Source organism: Elephas maximus, chromosome 20, assembly GCF_024166365.1.
Source record: "Elephas maximus indicus isolate mEleMax1 chromosome 20, mEleMax1 primary haplotype, whole genome shotgun sequence".
Taxonomy (NCBI): domain Eukaryota; kingdom Metazoa; phylum Chordata; class Mammalia; order Proboscidea; family Elephantidae; genus Elephas; species Elephas maximus.
Window position 1 is genome coordinate 38,919,397 of NC_064838.1, and position 14,268 is coordinate 38,933,664.

Genomic DNA, 14,268 nt, shown 5'->3' on the forward strand with positions numbered 1-14,268 from the left:
AGCAGGAAAGGAACCTACAACCAGCTCAGGCTATTTTGAGAAGTACTAGCAAAGGAACCTGGTATTATATCCTGCCCTAACAGAGGTTCTGAGACTCCTAATGGTAAACACTGGCTTTCCTTCCCCACTTGCCCTAAAACATCTATGCAGCAAAAGCAAAGCAGAGTAGATGGAAGAGGCCGGGGTGACAGCCAGGGAAAGCCAAGAGTACGCTGCAGCCTCCCTCCGGCAGATGCGTCTGGGCAGCACATCTGCAGAACTCCTGGTGGGAAGCAGGTCTTAGTGAGGTGGGGCAGCTGGGAGAAGGCAGAGAGGATAGGAGGCTTTGGGGCACATTTGTCCTGGGCCCCTGCCCATCGGTGGAAAGCAGACCTTGCTGGGTAATAAAACAGTTGTTGTCACTTGGGCCAGAAAACACCAAGAGGCCAGCTGGGGCCAACCTGGAGGGCAACGGGATCAGAGCAGACTGACTCCAGAAGGCTTACCGGTTCCCTGGGTAAGAACAGAGGTTCTCAAAGTCTGTACTCAGGGACCACTCAGGGTCTATGAGCTTGACTCATGCAGACCACCACTAAAGAGAAAGTAGGGTAGTCTTTTCTCAGTTTATGGAAAAGGACTAGTTCAATCAATTATGGTACAGCCATACAACGCAAAAAGTGTGAGATTTATGTCTATGAGATCAGGTGAAATGATCTCTAAGATAAATTAAGTGGAAAAATATATAGAAGATTCAGTATAATATGCTACCTTTTACATAAAAAACAAAATCTATAATTGCATATTATACATATATACATACACACACACATATGCATGAAAATTTCTGAAAAGATCCACACGAAACTTGAGGGCGGTTACCTCCGAGGGAGTCTGGGGAGGGAGAGAAACTCACTTTTCATCATATATTCTTTTATGCCTTTTTGAAAAAAAATTTTTTACTGGGTATATGTTATTTCCAAGATTTTTAATTTGCCAAAGGAATTAAGTAGAACTGTGCCCATTTAAGTTTTTCATCCCATAACACCTTTTTACACCCTTGCCACCTGCTACTCAATAATGAGTATCAATGGCAAAACCTGGAACAGCTGGTCACATGTTGTTGGACATTGTTGGACAGCTCGTATATATGCATAGGCACACATTTGTTTGTGGCTGTGATTAGAATATACACATACGTGTATAATCTGGTCCTGTGTGTAGCTAGCAAAAATGACTCCTGGTTTGCAGGATAGATGGGAGTTTAGTCCATTCTGAGGTTTCCCACGAAGAGTACCACGGCCCTGGGAGGTTCACACCTGAGCTCGTTTAAGACCCCCTGGGTGGAAGGTGGTCCAGCTCAGAGGGCCTGGTGTGAGACCTAACCTGGGACCCTCACGCCTTCAGACTGCAAACCCCTAGTAATCTGTATAGTACCCTTCCTTAAAGGGCCTCGGGGACATCCTTAGGTCTAGCCTGTGGGCAAAAGGAAAAGGAGGAGGGAAGAGAAGCACGGGAAAGAAGTCTCCTAACACTATGGAGTCCCTGAGTGGTTGCCCTTACTGCTAACCAAAAGGCTGAAGGTTCTAGTCACTCAGAGGTGGCTTGGAAAAAAGTCCTGGTGATCTAAAAAACCAGCCACTGAAAACCCCACGCACAGCTTGACCACAGCAAACGATGCCACTAAGAACTGCCCAAGAGAAAAGGATGTCTGTGCTAAAGAATATAACATAATCTGGCAACAATACCAACAACAACCAAAAAATGAGTGTGTGGTCACATATGTAGGTGTATAGGCATATATGTGTATGGGTAGGTACAGGTATAGGTGAGTACATGCGAGTGCACAGATAGAAGTATCTATATATATGTATACATGTGGATGTGTACATACATGCATATATATTCATAAAGGACACAGTTACAGATATTCTCAGATATAACCAAATACCACGTGAGAATGATTGTCTGAATTTGAAGGCTTAGGACCCTAGTCTCATGGGACAACTCAGTCTACTGGTATCACAAAGTTTATGTTCTACACCCTTGTAACGTGAGTATTATCTGGGGTTTTAAAAGCTTGCAATGAGCCATCTAACATACAACTACTAATCTGTACTTGTTAGAGAAGAAACTAGTCTACGGGGCTAATAGCCTACCCAAGCCATGGCCTCAGCTACCCTGAGACCAGAAGAACTAGATGGTACCTGGCTATGACTACTAACCATTCTGACCACGGCCACAATAGATAAACCCTGAGAGAATGAGAGAAAAACACGAACAGAACTCAAATTCTTAAAAAGTCCAGGCTTACTAGACCAGTTGAAACTAGAGGACTCCCTAATACTATTGCCCCAAAATACTCTTTCAACACTGAGCACACAAATTGGCACACAAAATAAAGGACATTATCCATGAGGATGGTGCTCCATTAAAAAACCATCTACATGAGACCAAAAGGTCAACAATTGCTCTAAAGCAAAAATGAGAAGACAAGTGTGCAGGGAAACTAGAGTACTAGAAATGGAACAACCAGAACACAAAGAGAACGTTGACACACTGTGAAAAATTTAATTAATGTCCCTGCACAATTTGTAAAGAAATTGTCAAATGGGAACCTAATTTGCTGTATAAACTTTCACCAAAAACACAATAAAAAATTATCTAAAAAAAAAACTGTGGAGCACAGTTCTACTCTGACACACATGGGGTCTCCAGAAGTTGGAGTTGACTCAGTGGCAACTGGTTAGCATCACCTACAACATTGCAGGTCCTGTCCTCTGCCACCAAGCGTCACCTTAGTCATGCCAGGAGGCAGGGTTGTTTTGAAGGGTGGAAAGAAAAGACCAGGCTCTGCCTTTTTAGTACTGAGTTGGCCTTTGTAGCCAGACTCCCTCCCACTAGGAATTCCCTTGGTCCAGAAAAGACAGGGTCAGGCTGGGACAGGGGAGGGCCTGAGGAGCATGAGCCTGACCCAGTCCACCCAGAAGGACACTGGACCTTGCAAATCCACTGCCTCCCACGCAGGCAGCCCCACCTGCCTTACCTCAGCCAGGGCTGAAGGGACTTTCTTCTGTTTCTTGAAGGTTGAGGGGTTGATGCTGTGAAAGACGGACGAGAAGGCACTGCTCGAGAAGCGGGGCGAGGGCAGGGGGAAGCTCATGCTCACGGGCCGCTCTGTAACCAAGAGAACCCACAGAGGAGGAGGTGAGCATCCACATGGACAGGAGGGCACACACCTTTCCTATAAAATCAGGGCTACCTGCCCTGTCTGAGATCTGAAACAGCCTCACCGAGGGGATAAGTGTGACGGGACAGATGGCATCCTTCCTTTTCCTGACACAGGCCAAGGCAACGCGGGTCAGGCAGGAAGGCTTTCCCAGGGTGCAGGGTCCCTTCTTCTCTAGACCTCAGAGCACTAAGAGGCATGAGGCAGGGGCTAGGCCATCCTCTCTGCTGCCTTCGCTGAGGCCCCAGTGAGCAGAGGATATACTTGTTCTCCTCCAGCCTGGCCCTGCTTGGGCAAAGCCTGGCTCTTAAGCATAATCTCTCAAGGGGCCGCTTAGCTTCTTGGGGCTCCTTACACCCTGAACCAGGAAACACTTGGCTATCAGTCTCAGCAACCTTAGTCCCAAAAAGAGGACCATAGAACACAGGCTAAAGGACACTCTTAAAAAAAAGGGGACTCTATGGTAAAATAAGACTAGAAAGAAAGGCCTCGTGATCTACTTCTGAAAATCAGCCAATAAAAACCCTAAAGACCACAACAGAATATTGCCTGATACAGTGCTGGAAGATGCGCTTTAGGCTGGAAGCCACTCAAAATACACAGTGGACACAACAATGGATCCAAGCGCACCAACTATCATGAAGATGGCGCAGCACTGGGCAACATTTTGTTCTGTTGTACGTGGGGTTGCCACGAGTCAGAGCCGACCCGGCGGCAGCTACCACCACCATGGTATGGTAAACATGAGACCCACACTGCAGTGTTTGTCCCAAACTTAGATGACCACAGGATGCTTCTTCTGAGAACAACTATCAATTTTCCATGGAAACCACATTTTGAGAACTGGTACCATGATATGATTTTAAACCAGGGCTGGATTACCCAATAAGCAAGGTAGACATGGGCCCAATTGTGCCCTCCCACCAATCTGCAATGCACAATGTCACCTGTCCCCCACATGTGAAATTGCTCACCGCAGATTAGCAGGTAAATACAATTAAGCCAGTGCGTACCTTGGTCAGTGCAAGCTGGTGCATACCATGCTTACGGATTAATCCCGCCCCGATTTAAACCATTCTATTCCCTCCTCTGGAAAGACTGGTGGCGTAGTGCTACGGCTGCTACCCAAAAGGTCAGCAGTTTGCATCCGCCAGGTGCTCCCTGGAAACTCTATCGGGCAGTTCTACTCTGTCTGATACGGTTGCTATGAGTTGGAATTGACTCGACGGCAACAGGTTTGGTTTTGCTTGGATTCCCTCCTCCAGGGCTGTTTTTTTTTCTAAGCTTCCCCTCCCTCCATGGAGTGAACAACTCTCTCCTGGGAAAAAGGGTTTCAGGTATGAACCACAGGCCAGGGAGAAGCCCCGAAGGCTGCCCTGGGAGACAGGTGAGGCTGGTCCCGGTGTTACCTCTCATCAGGCCCGGGATGTCCCCGCCCCTCTTCTTCAGCTTTCCGTAGCAGCCGTCGCAGACCTTGGCCATCCGGTCCTTGAGGTACTTCAGAGGGTACTTGTTGCGTGAACAGTTGCGGCACACGATCTGCAGGCCCAGGTGGGAACACCTGTCTGAGGGGGCCTCTGCTGCCCCCACCCCTCCAGGGAGCCCCGTGTCTCCATCACCAGGCGATGCTGTCTCCCTGCTTTCCCAGCACTGCTGTGGCATGTTCTATGCAGGCTTACCTGCCTTCCCAGTGAGCCTGTGCACCTAACCGTGACACTACGCCTCCCTTCAAGGGCAACAACCATGTCGACTATTTTCTCTGGCTGGGTGGTGGAAATAGTTAACACACTAGGCTGCTCACCAAAAGGTCGGAGGTTCAAGTCCAGGGGTGTCTTGGAAGAAAAGCCTAGTGATCTACTTCCAAAAAATCACCCACTGGAAACCCTATGGAGCACACTTCTACTCACACCTAGGGGGCTGTCATGAGTCAGAGCTAACTTGACAAAAATTTGACAGCAACTGTTTTATTCTTTGGAGGGTGTGATGGGCCAGATTTGGAGTCCTGGTTTGAGGGCATCAGTAAGATGAGAATAATTACCCCTCCTCTCAGACTCTGGGCCTGACACTTGGTACCTGATGGACAGCCTGACTCTCTGGCTGGGCAGGGACACTCGTCTCCCCTCCCCTGCCCCCCCGCCAGCCCAGGCGCACGCTCCCCCGACAGGGACCCACCTTGCCGCAGGCGTGGCAGTGATGGCGCCTCAGCGTGAGGGAGAAGTCGCAGCCACAGTTCATGCACATCATGACGTGTGTGACAGGCACCAGGGTGGGGGGCCTCTCCCCCAGGCTAACCCCCAGCCGCTCCCGCATCTGGAGCAACAGAACCAATGGGCCAGCACTGTGGTCAGACCCGCCGGATGGGTGGCCCCAGTGAGGCCCGCCATGGGCCTCAGGTTCCCTCTCTGTACAGAGTGTATATGTGTGTGGGGTGGCGGTGGGTTCAAACTGTAAAACCGTCCCTGTCTAATGTCCCAGGATGCTAGCCTGGGCTTAGAAACTGTGTGAGTGGGGGTGCTGTGCTCCTGGGCCGCACTGTGACCACCCCAGGGTGGGGTGAAGACACGAGGGGAGCGAAGGAGTAGGGAGGAGGAGCCAGTGCCCTCATGAACGGTGCTGCAGATCCACCTGGGCAGGATGGGTCCATCCTGGTACCACTCCCAGGGAACCCGAGTTCTGAGGCTGAGTCGGGGGCCCACGTCCACCACTCACCTCCACGCTGTGGTGGAACGCAGCCAGGGCCTGTGCCTTGTAGTCCTCGGGAAGGGCCCTGTTTAGACAGCTGTACCACTCGTCCCTCTCTGCACAGGAGCTGTGGGGACCAGCTGGTGTGAGCCATGGCGTGTGCAGGCCTCCACTCCCCCCAAGCATGCTCCTCAGGCTACTGATGCCCTCGATGCCCCCTCCCCAAACCTGAGCCTTTCACGTGCCTGAAATCCCACTATCAAAGCACCAGGCTATCTGCCAGACAGACCCCGGTTGGTCTCGGCCCCTCCATTGATGAGCAGAGGGCCATGGTCCAGTGGTTTGCCCTCTGGGCCTGTTCTTTCACCTATAATATGGGAGCAACAGCAATATCTATCTAATTACAGGTTGGCTGTGAGGAGATGGGGGTGGGTAAATGGCAAAGCACCCTGTAGAAGCAAGGGCACTATGAAGGCTCAGGGGGCTCTAGAGCCCCTCAGGATCCCAGGAAGTGTGGAAATCCCACTCCGAGGATGCTGTGGGCTGCCCTTAGTAGAGACAGGCTGGCAGGGGACAGAGGTCTGGTCACACGAGGAGGGATGGGGTGGACAGGAGCTGGCGAAGGTATCTCCATCATCCTCATTTTCCCATATAACTTCCCACACATTTACTCATCCAACAAACAGGCTTTCCAAGTACCCGCCCTATGCCCAGCAGGGCTTCCTGAGTGGTGAGTGACCCCCACCGGCTGTGAGCTGCCCTGGACATGGGGCGGGGGCTTCACATTGCTGTTGGATGGGCGAGAATTCTCATAGTGCCCACTAGGTGTCGTCCTCACCCTTCACATAAGCCTGCAGCTTGACCCAGGTGGCCTTGGCTGAACAAGGGATCAGTCTGGCCTGGGAGGAAGCGGGGGTGGCTGGGTTTGGTAAATCGCCTTCCTTCTGGCTGGCAAAGGCCAAACTGGCTTGGTGGGCAGCCAGATGCCATGTTCCTAAGTGGAGCTGTCTGGGTTCCACTGTCCCCTGGGAGCTGTAGTGTGAGGGACCTGGGTTAGCAAGAAGGTGACTGGCCTGTCAGTGAGAGGCTCCTCTAGGCCACCACTGGCCAGAGGGCAGTGCCCCTGCCTGGGGGAGATGGACAGGCCCACCTGAAGGCTGTAGTGTGGTCAGTTACCACCCTCTAGCTGGGCAAGCAGAAACTATACACCAGGCTTCCTCATGCCCCTGACTTTACCAAGACGTGAGGAGAGGCCACGGAGACCAGCCCAGCAACCCCCTCCTCCGAATTCCCAGTACACCTTCTAGCCCCTGGGGCAGTAAACTGTACTGGGTGAGAGCTCTGAGTGAAAGTCCTGGGGTCACCCCCAGTCCTGCCTCACATAGCTGTACGGACCCCTAGCTAGGCCACAACGCCCCATTCCTGAAACTGGCTGTGATCCTGGCCTCCCAGGGTGCTGACAAGGATCAGAGGAGGGAACACTTGCAAAGTGCTCAGCACCATGCCTGAGACCCAACAGGTGTTCAGTACATCACTCTTACTAACTACAGTAACACCTGCAAAAGCTGGAATCTGTGTGAGGTGGAAACCTGTCAGAGAAAGAAAACTCAAGTATTTCCCACTAAGTAGAGAGTGACAGGAGTGGTGACTGCACCCTGTCAAAGGAGAAAAACCTGCGAGACCTGGAAAAATGTGGCAGTCCTGTCAAGTTCCAGCTCTTACAGATTTACTGTGTCACAGCAGTTACTGTTCTGCATTATAGCCAGGTTACAACTCTCCTACCAGCCTTTTTGTGTTCTCAGCAAAGCATCTGGCATTGAGGAGGTGCTAATAAAAGCTTTATGAATAGATCCATCTACGAGAGTGAGTGTGAGAGTGTGTGTGTCCTCTTTTGCACCCAAAACCACCACACACATCCAGCAGGACACAGACACCCACTAGGGATATCTCTGCTCACCCCATGGTCATACACTGGCAGAGACACTGGAACCCAGTCCCAACCTCCACCACGCCTGGCCCTGACTGAAGAGTTGCCCCCATCAGGGCCCACACCACCCTGGTTTCTGTGCATCCAAGAGCTTGTCTTGCCCTGAAAGGGGACCAGGGGAAGCTGTGAGTGAGCTATGAGGGAACCCTCGGAAACCTGAGGGACTGGAGGGAATGCAGACATTTCTAGCAGAAGCCCCCGGCTGGTGCAAACGGTTAATGCGCTCAGCTGCTAACCGCAAGGTTGGCGGTTCGAGTGCACCAAGGAAGGCATCTCAGAAGAAAGGTCCAGCAATCTACTTCCAAAAAATCGGCCATTGAAAACCCTACGGAGCACAGTTCTACTCTGATGCATAAATGGGGTTGCCATGAGCCAGGGTTGCCTTGATGACGATTGTTTTTTTTTTTCCTAGTAGGAAGGCCATATTTTCTTCCCTCCCCACCCTCAAGCTGGGAAAGATAATGGAAAAGCGTTCACTCATTTTTTATTTTTGGATTGCTGTAAAGATCCAATAATCTGTGAAGAGATAAACTGTTGATAAAGTTAGATATTGTTATATTTCAACAATGGGCTCTAGAAGCCCCTGAAGTTATATATAAAATTTTATGTGTAAGCACGTTCTTCTGCAGAGTGAAGCCATAGTTCTATCAGATTCTCTAAGGGGCTTGTGACCCAAAGGTGGTTAAGAAACTCTGAAGAAGAAAAAAAAAACTCTGATCCCAAAGGTTACAAAAATAAAAAAGGTGACCTATCTGGCATTTGTTATTCCAGACCTTTCTACCTTTAAATTTGCCATTTTATATTCTAGGCCCTCCCTCCCACCTCCCTGTACCTTGCAGACAGGGTCAGGCAGGACTCAGAAGTCTCGATCCTTAAAGCATAGGGCACTTTCTCCAGTACAGGACGGCTGACCTGAAAACCAACAGCAAGCAGCCCCATCAGGGTGGGGAGGAAGGGGGTGGCCACAGACAATTCTTCTCCTGGAGCCACTTCCCCTCTGAGGTGAGTTTCCTCATCTGTAAAGGGCAAACTTTTCTCTGATGACAGATGCTGTGGGTGGGCCCTGGCTGCTGAAATGGCCCTCTGCCACCCCCTCCAGCCCTGGGATGGCCACCTCAGCAGCCTCTGGGTGAACAGGCGTGCTGGACGTGTGACTACCAACGACCACTGTCTCCACAGCCTTCTTTAAAAGGCTCCTAAGTAGAAACTCTGGTTAAAAAAGGAACAAGACTTCCTGCTAAGAAAAGTGCTTCTGTCTTCCCCTTCTCCGTGTAAAAGAGCCTACAGGGATGAGAGACCCCAAAATGCCTCCTACAGCTCTCCGCACCATCCCAACCTCAGCCCTCAGAAATAACAGCAACCCTCTGATATCTTCTTCCACCTCAGTTTTCCCCTCTGACACCATCCCCATCCGGTGCCAGAATTAATGTCCCCTTGAGAATACCTATCACACAATGAGAGACCATGTCTCCCTGACTAGGATGATGACTGTAATCAGAAAAACAGAAAACAGCAAGTGTTGGCGAAGATGTAGAGAAACTGGAACCCTCATCCATTGCTGGTGGGCATGGAAAATGGTGCAGCTGCTGTAGAAAACAACTTGGCAACTCCTCAAAAAGTTAAACGTAGAACTACCATATGACCCAACAATTCCCCCCCAAGGTATATACCCAAGAGACCTGAAAGCAAGGACTCAAACAGATACTTGTTCACCAGTGTTCATGGCACCGTTATTTACAATCGTCAAAAGGTGGAAACCACTCACGTGTCCATCAACAGATGAATGGATAAACAAAACGTGGTACATCCACACAGTGGAATATCACTCAGCCATAAAGAGAAAGGAAGGCCTGGTACATACCACAACATGGATGAACCTTGAAAACATTATGCTGAGTGAAATAAGTCAGTCACAAAAAGACATATATTGCAAGGTTCCACTTATAAAAAATATCTAGAATAGGTAAATTCATAGAGACAGCAAGTAGATTCCAAGTTGCCAGGGGCTTGTGGAGAAGGGGAATGGGAGTAGTAGGAATGGGAAGCTATCGCTTAATGCGTTCAGAGGATCTGCTTGGGGTGATGAAAAGTTTTGGAAATAGATGGAGGTGACAACTTTACAACATTTGAACGTCATCAATGCTGCTGAATTATACACTTAAAATGGTTAAAATGGCGAATTTTATGTTATATGTTTTACCACTATAACTTTTTTTTTTTTTTTAAGTTACAAAGAGTCCCCGTTAGCTCCCAACCATCCCTGTTCCTGGAATCAAGTTGCTCTGAGCTAGGCCCCCCATGGCCAGGCCCCCTCCTGTGTCTCCAGCCTCACCCACAAGACTTTCAGCAGGGCTGGCATCTCTCTTACCTTTGTCCTATAAATACTGGCCAAACCCCTGCTTGTTTCCTACCTCCAAGCCTTTCCTCAGGCATTTTCCTACTCCTAGAATGCCCTTCCCTCTCTCCCTTCCCCATGTGTTCAAATATCATCCACTTTAAAGGGCTTAGCTCCCCTTCTCCAGGAAGTCCTCCCACACCTTCTTCCCCTCTCCCTGGACCACCTGTAGCATAAACTCACCGTAACCCACAATTTAGCACCGTTTCCTCCTCCCTGAGGACCCTCCACCCCAGGATCCTCTTCTCCCCTAGCATTCCTTCCTCTCCTTGGGTACTACCCTCTCCAGGATCTCCTCTTCCCTGGAGGTTCTCCCCACCCCACCCCGAGGTACCTAGCACCAGGCATTACCTTCATGCTGGCCACCGCCAAGGTGTTCTTCAGCCGGTACTTGCCATCCTTCTGGGGGTAAGTGTAGAGAAGCACATCGCTCATCTGCGGGGAGGGAAAGCCCAGTCAGAAGGCGCCTGCTCCCAGAAGGCTGCCCTGGGCTTCTGTCAGCGGGGGAGTCACTCAGCCTTGGGGTGCGAAGGCATCTAGCATTTCCACAGGGTAATATGTAAACAATATGTAAACTAGGGGGCGTGGCTGGATCCGAGGAGCTGTCAGAGCCCCCTCTTGCTCGGTCCTGCTCATAGTGACAGCAGCTGCCCTACATGGAACAGCACTCTGTGTTAATACATGAACCCCTTCCCCCTAATTCCGCTCCTAGGAATCAATGCTCATACCTGCAGAGAGTCTTCTAAAGAGTGTTCGCAGCAGCTTTATTCTTAAGAACACCAAGCTGGAAACAGCCCAAATGTCTAGCAACAGGTACGTGGATAACCAAACCGTGGTCCATCCACACAACGGAATATTCCTCAGCAGTCAAAAGGCATGAACTGCAGATACACACAACTCCCTCCTTCGGAGAGTTTCTGCTTAGCTGGAAGGTTTAAAGTCTGAAGGATGTTGTCACCCTCAGGATGGCGCAGGGGCTGTCAATCCTGACCCTGCCCTGTTTCAGCTGAATCTCCAACTCGCTGCGTGAAAGGAGCCAGATGCAAAAGAGCGCACACTGGATCACATTTTTATGAAGTTCTGGAGCAGACAAAACTCATTGATAGGGGCAGAAATCAGGCCAGTGACTGCCTGGGTTGGGGGTGGGGAAAAGTAACTGAGAAGGAGCACCAAGGAACTTTCTAGGGGGCTGGGAATGTTCTATATCTTGAGCCGGGTTGTGATTACATGCCGATATACATTTGTCAAAATGCACTGACATAATCACTTAAGATTGGTGTATCAGTTTGTTGTACTGTGGTGGCCTGCGTGTTGCTGTGATGCCAGAAGCTATGCCAGCAGTATTTCAAATACCAGCAGGGTCACCTATGGTGGACAGGTTTCAGTGGAGCTTCCAGACTAAGCCAGAGAAGGAAGAAGCCCAGTGATCTACCTCTGAGTGTTAGCTGATAAAAACCCTATGGATCACAACAGAACACTGTCTGATACAGTGCTGGAAGATGAGCCCCCTAGGCTGGAAGACACTCAAAACACAGAGTGGCTGCAACAATGGACTCGATCGTACCAGTGATCGTGAAGGCGGTGCAGGACTAGCCAACACTTCATTTTGTTGTATGTGGGATCGCCATGAGTTGGAGCCAACTTGATGGCAGCTAGCAACAACCGTACATAAATTCAACCTTGATAAAATATAGTTAAGGGAGGGAAGGAGAGACGGAGGGAGGGAGGGAGGAATGGCGAGAGGAAGGAAAAACCCTTGAGGGGTTTGTTCACTCTTCTGGCAGTCCATGGTATATTCAATATTCTTTGCCAAAACCACAATTCAAAGGCATCAGTTCTTCTTTGGTCTTCCTTATTCACTGTCCAGCTTTCGCATGCATATGAGGCGACTGAACACCACGGCTTGCTTGGGTCAGGTGCACCTTAGTTCTCCAAGTCACATCTTTGTTTTTTAAAACTTTAAAGAGGTCTTTTTCAGCAGATTGGCCCAGTGCAATATGTTGTTTGATTTCTTGACTGTTGCTTCATGGATGTTGACTGCAGATCCAAGTAAAATGAAATCCTTGACAACTTCAATCTTTTCTGTTTATCATGATGCTGCTCATTGGCCCAGCTGTGAGGATTATCGCATTGATATCCCTAAATTGAGGGAGACAGCTTTCTCTTCAATAAAAAGAGTTTTCAAATATTTAGTCTCATCTAACATGGAACAGGAGTCTCTGGGTGGTACAAACAGTTAACATGCTTGGCTACTAACGGAAAGATTAGAGTCCACCAAGAGATGCCTCAGAAGAAGGGCCTGGCGATCTACCTCTGAAAAATCAGCCACTGAAAACCCTATGGCGTGTCATTCTACTCTGACACACATGGGGTTGCCGTGAGTCAGAGTCAACTCGACAGTAACTGGTTAACATGGAACAGGGGACTCCTTTCCCCACTGGATCCCAAGATCCACAACATGGCAAGGACCAGGTCTACAAACCCAGCAGAGATCCTGGCACACAAGAGACCAAAAAGGAGTTGTGAAATGAATGACTGCTACAACAGACAGTGAGCTCCCCATCACCAGAGGTATGTAAGCAGAATTCAAAAAACTACCTAGAGATGATGAAAAAGTTTTATAAACATATACAGGTGGTGATTGAGGAACACTGTGAATATCATTAATGCCACTGAATTGTCTAGTTAAAAAAATGAAAATGCAAATTTTATATTATCTATATTAAAAACAAAACTACTTAGAGAAAGGGATGCAAGCATCTGTTGGGAGCTTTACGATCCTTCTGAGAACTTCAATCTGGACTGTGCACTGCGTGGCCCTCAGATTCCTTTCTTGGGGCCTCCCGGGGGTCTAATCTCCTCTTGTCTACAGCCAAAGCTCCCCCTTGCACTGCAGCACCAGCCAGGCAGAGCACAGGGATCATCACGGGAGGGGAGAGAGAGCTCTTTTAGGGGGAGCAGAGGGAGGGACTCAGCTTGGTTCACCACGTGCTTCCTACCGGGCAGAGGGGCCCACTGAGCCTGGGCCTCAGGAAAGAAGCCACTGAGGCCAGCGTAGCTACGGACTCCCCCTTTCTGGCCAGGTTCAGGACTTCTGAAGCTCCCGTGAATGGTGAGCTACTCAGCACCATTAGCCCTCCCTGAAACTCAGCTCCCACGTGGCCCCCTCTGGGGAAGGTCCATATGGGGTATGGCTGTCTTATGAGCTGAATGGCCCAACCATCTGCAGAGAAAGATTTCACAGATTCACAGTGGTCCCCCACACATACCATGCTTCCCTCTATCTGAAAATGCCCTTCCTTCGTGTACATGACAAACTCCCAATCTCCTTCAGGGCTTAGTTCAGGTATCACTTTATCCAGGAAACACACAAAACACTTAGCACAGGGCGTTGTTGCTGTTAGCTGCTGCTGAGTCAGCCCCTGACTCATGGTGACCCCGTGCACAATATCATGAGATGCTGCCTGGTCCTGCACCATCCCCATGATTGGCTGCAGATCGGACCGTTGTGATCCGTAGTTTCCACTGGCTGATTTTTGGAAGTAGATCACCAGGCCCTTCTTCCTAGTCCATCTTAAGTCTGGAAGCTCCGCTGAAACCTGTTGAGCATCATAACAACATGCAAGCCTCCACTGACAGACGGATGGTGGCTGTACTTGAGCTACATTATTTGAGAACTGAACCCGGTCTCCTGACTGAAAGGCAAGAGTTGTACCCCGGAACTCTCTCACTGCCTCCTGGCATAGTACGTGGCACCCAGTAAAGACTCAATAAATGTCAGCTGCTGATGTTATATTGTTCACCTTCTTTTTGTTCTCTGACTCTCCTTAGTCCTCTTTGCTCACATGGCTCCCTGCGACTCCCTCCATAGCATCCTCCTAACTTCATATTTACAATGGTTTCTTTCTCCCATCACTATAAAGGTTGAGGGGAGGGAATGTGACTTTTATCTCTTTGTTTCCAGCACCCAGCACAGAGAAGGCGCTCAGCAAATATCCG

The 14,268-nt window shown here is 49.6% G+C and overlaps 1 protein-coding gene across 1 annotated transcript in view; it reads right to left on the reverse strand.

The window, feature by feature from the left end:
* FGD5 (FYVE, RhoGEF and PH domain containing 5) overlaps positions 1–14,268 on the reverse strand; it is a 154,332-nt gene that overhangs the window by 19,023 nt on the left and 121,041 nt on the right. The window contains exons 13-18 of the mRNA XM_049863003.1: positions 10,621–10,704; positions 8,707–8,786; positions 5,915–6,014; positions 5,378–5,515; positions 4,615–4,744; positions 3,023–3,153 (exon numbers count right to left, since the gene is read on the reverse strand). Coding sequence (XP_049718960.1) covers positions 3,023–3,153; positions 4,615–4,744; positions 5,378–5,515; positions 5,915–6,014; positions 8,707–8,786; positions 10,621–10,704 — 663 coding nt within the window. The remainder of the gene's footprint in view (positions 1–3,022; positions 3,154–4,614; positions 4,745–5,377; positions 5,516–5,914; positions 6,015–8,706; positions 8,787–10,620; positions 10,705–14,268) is intronic.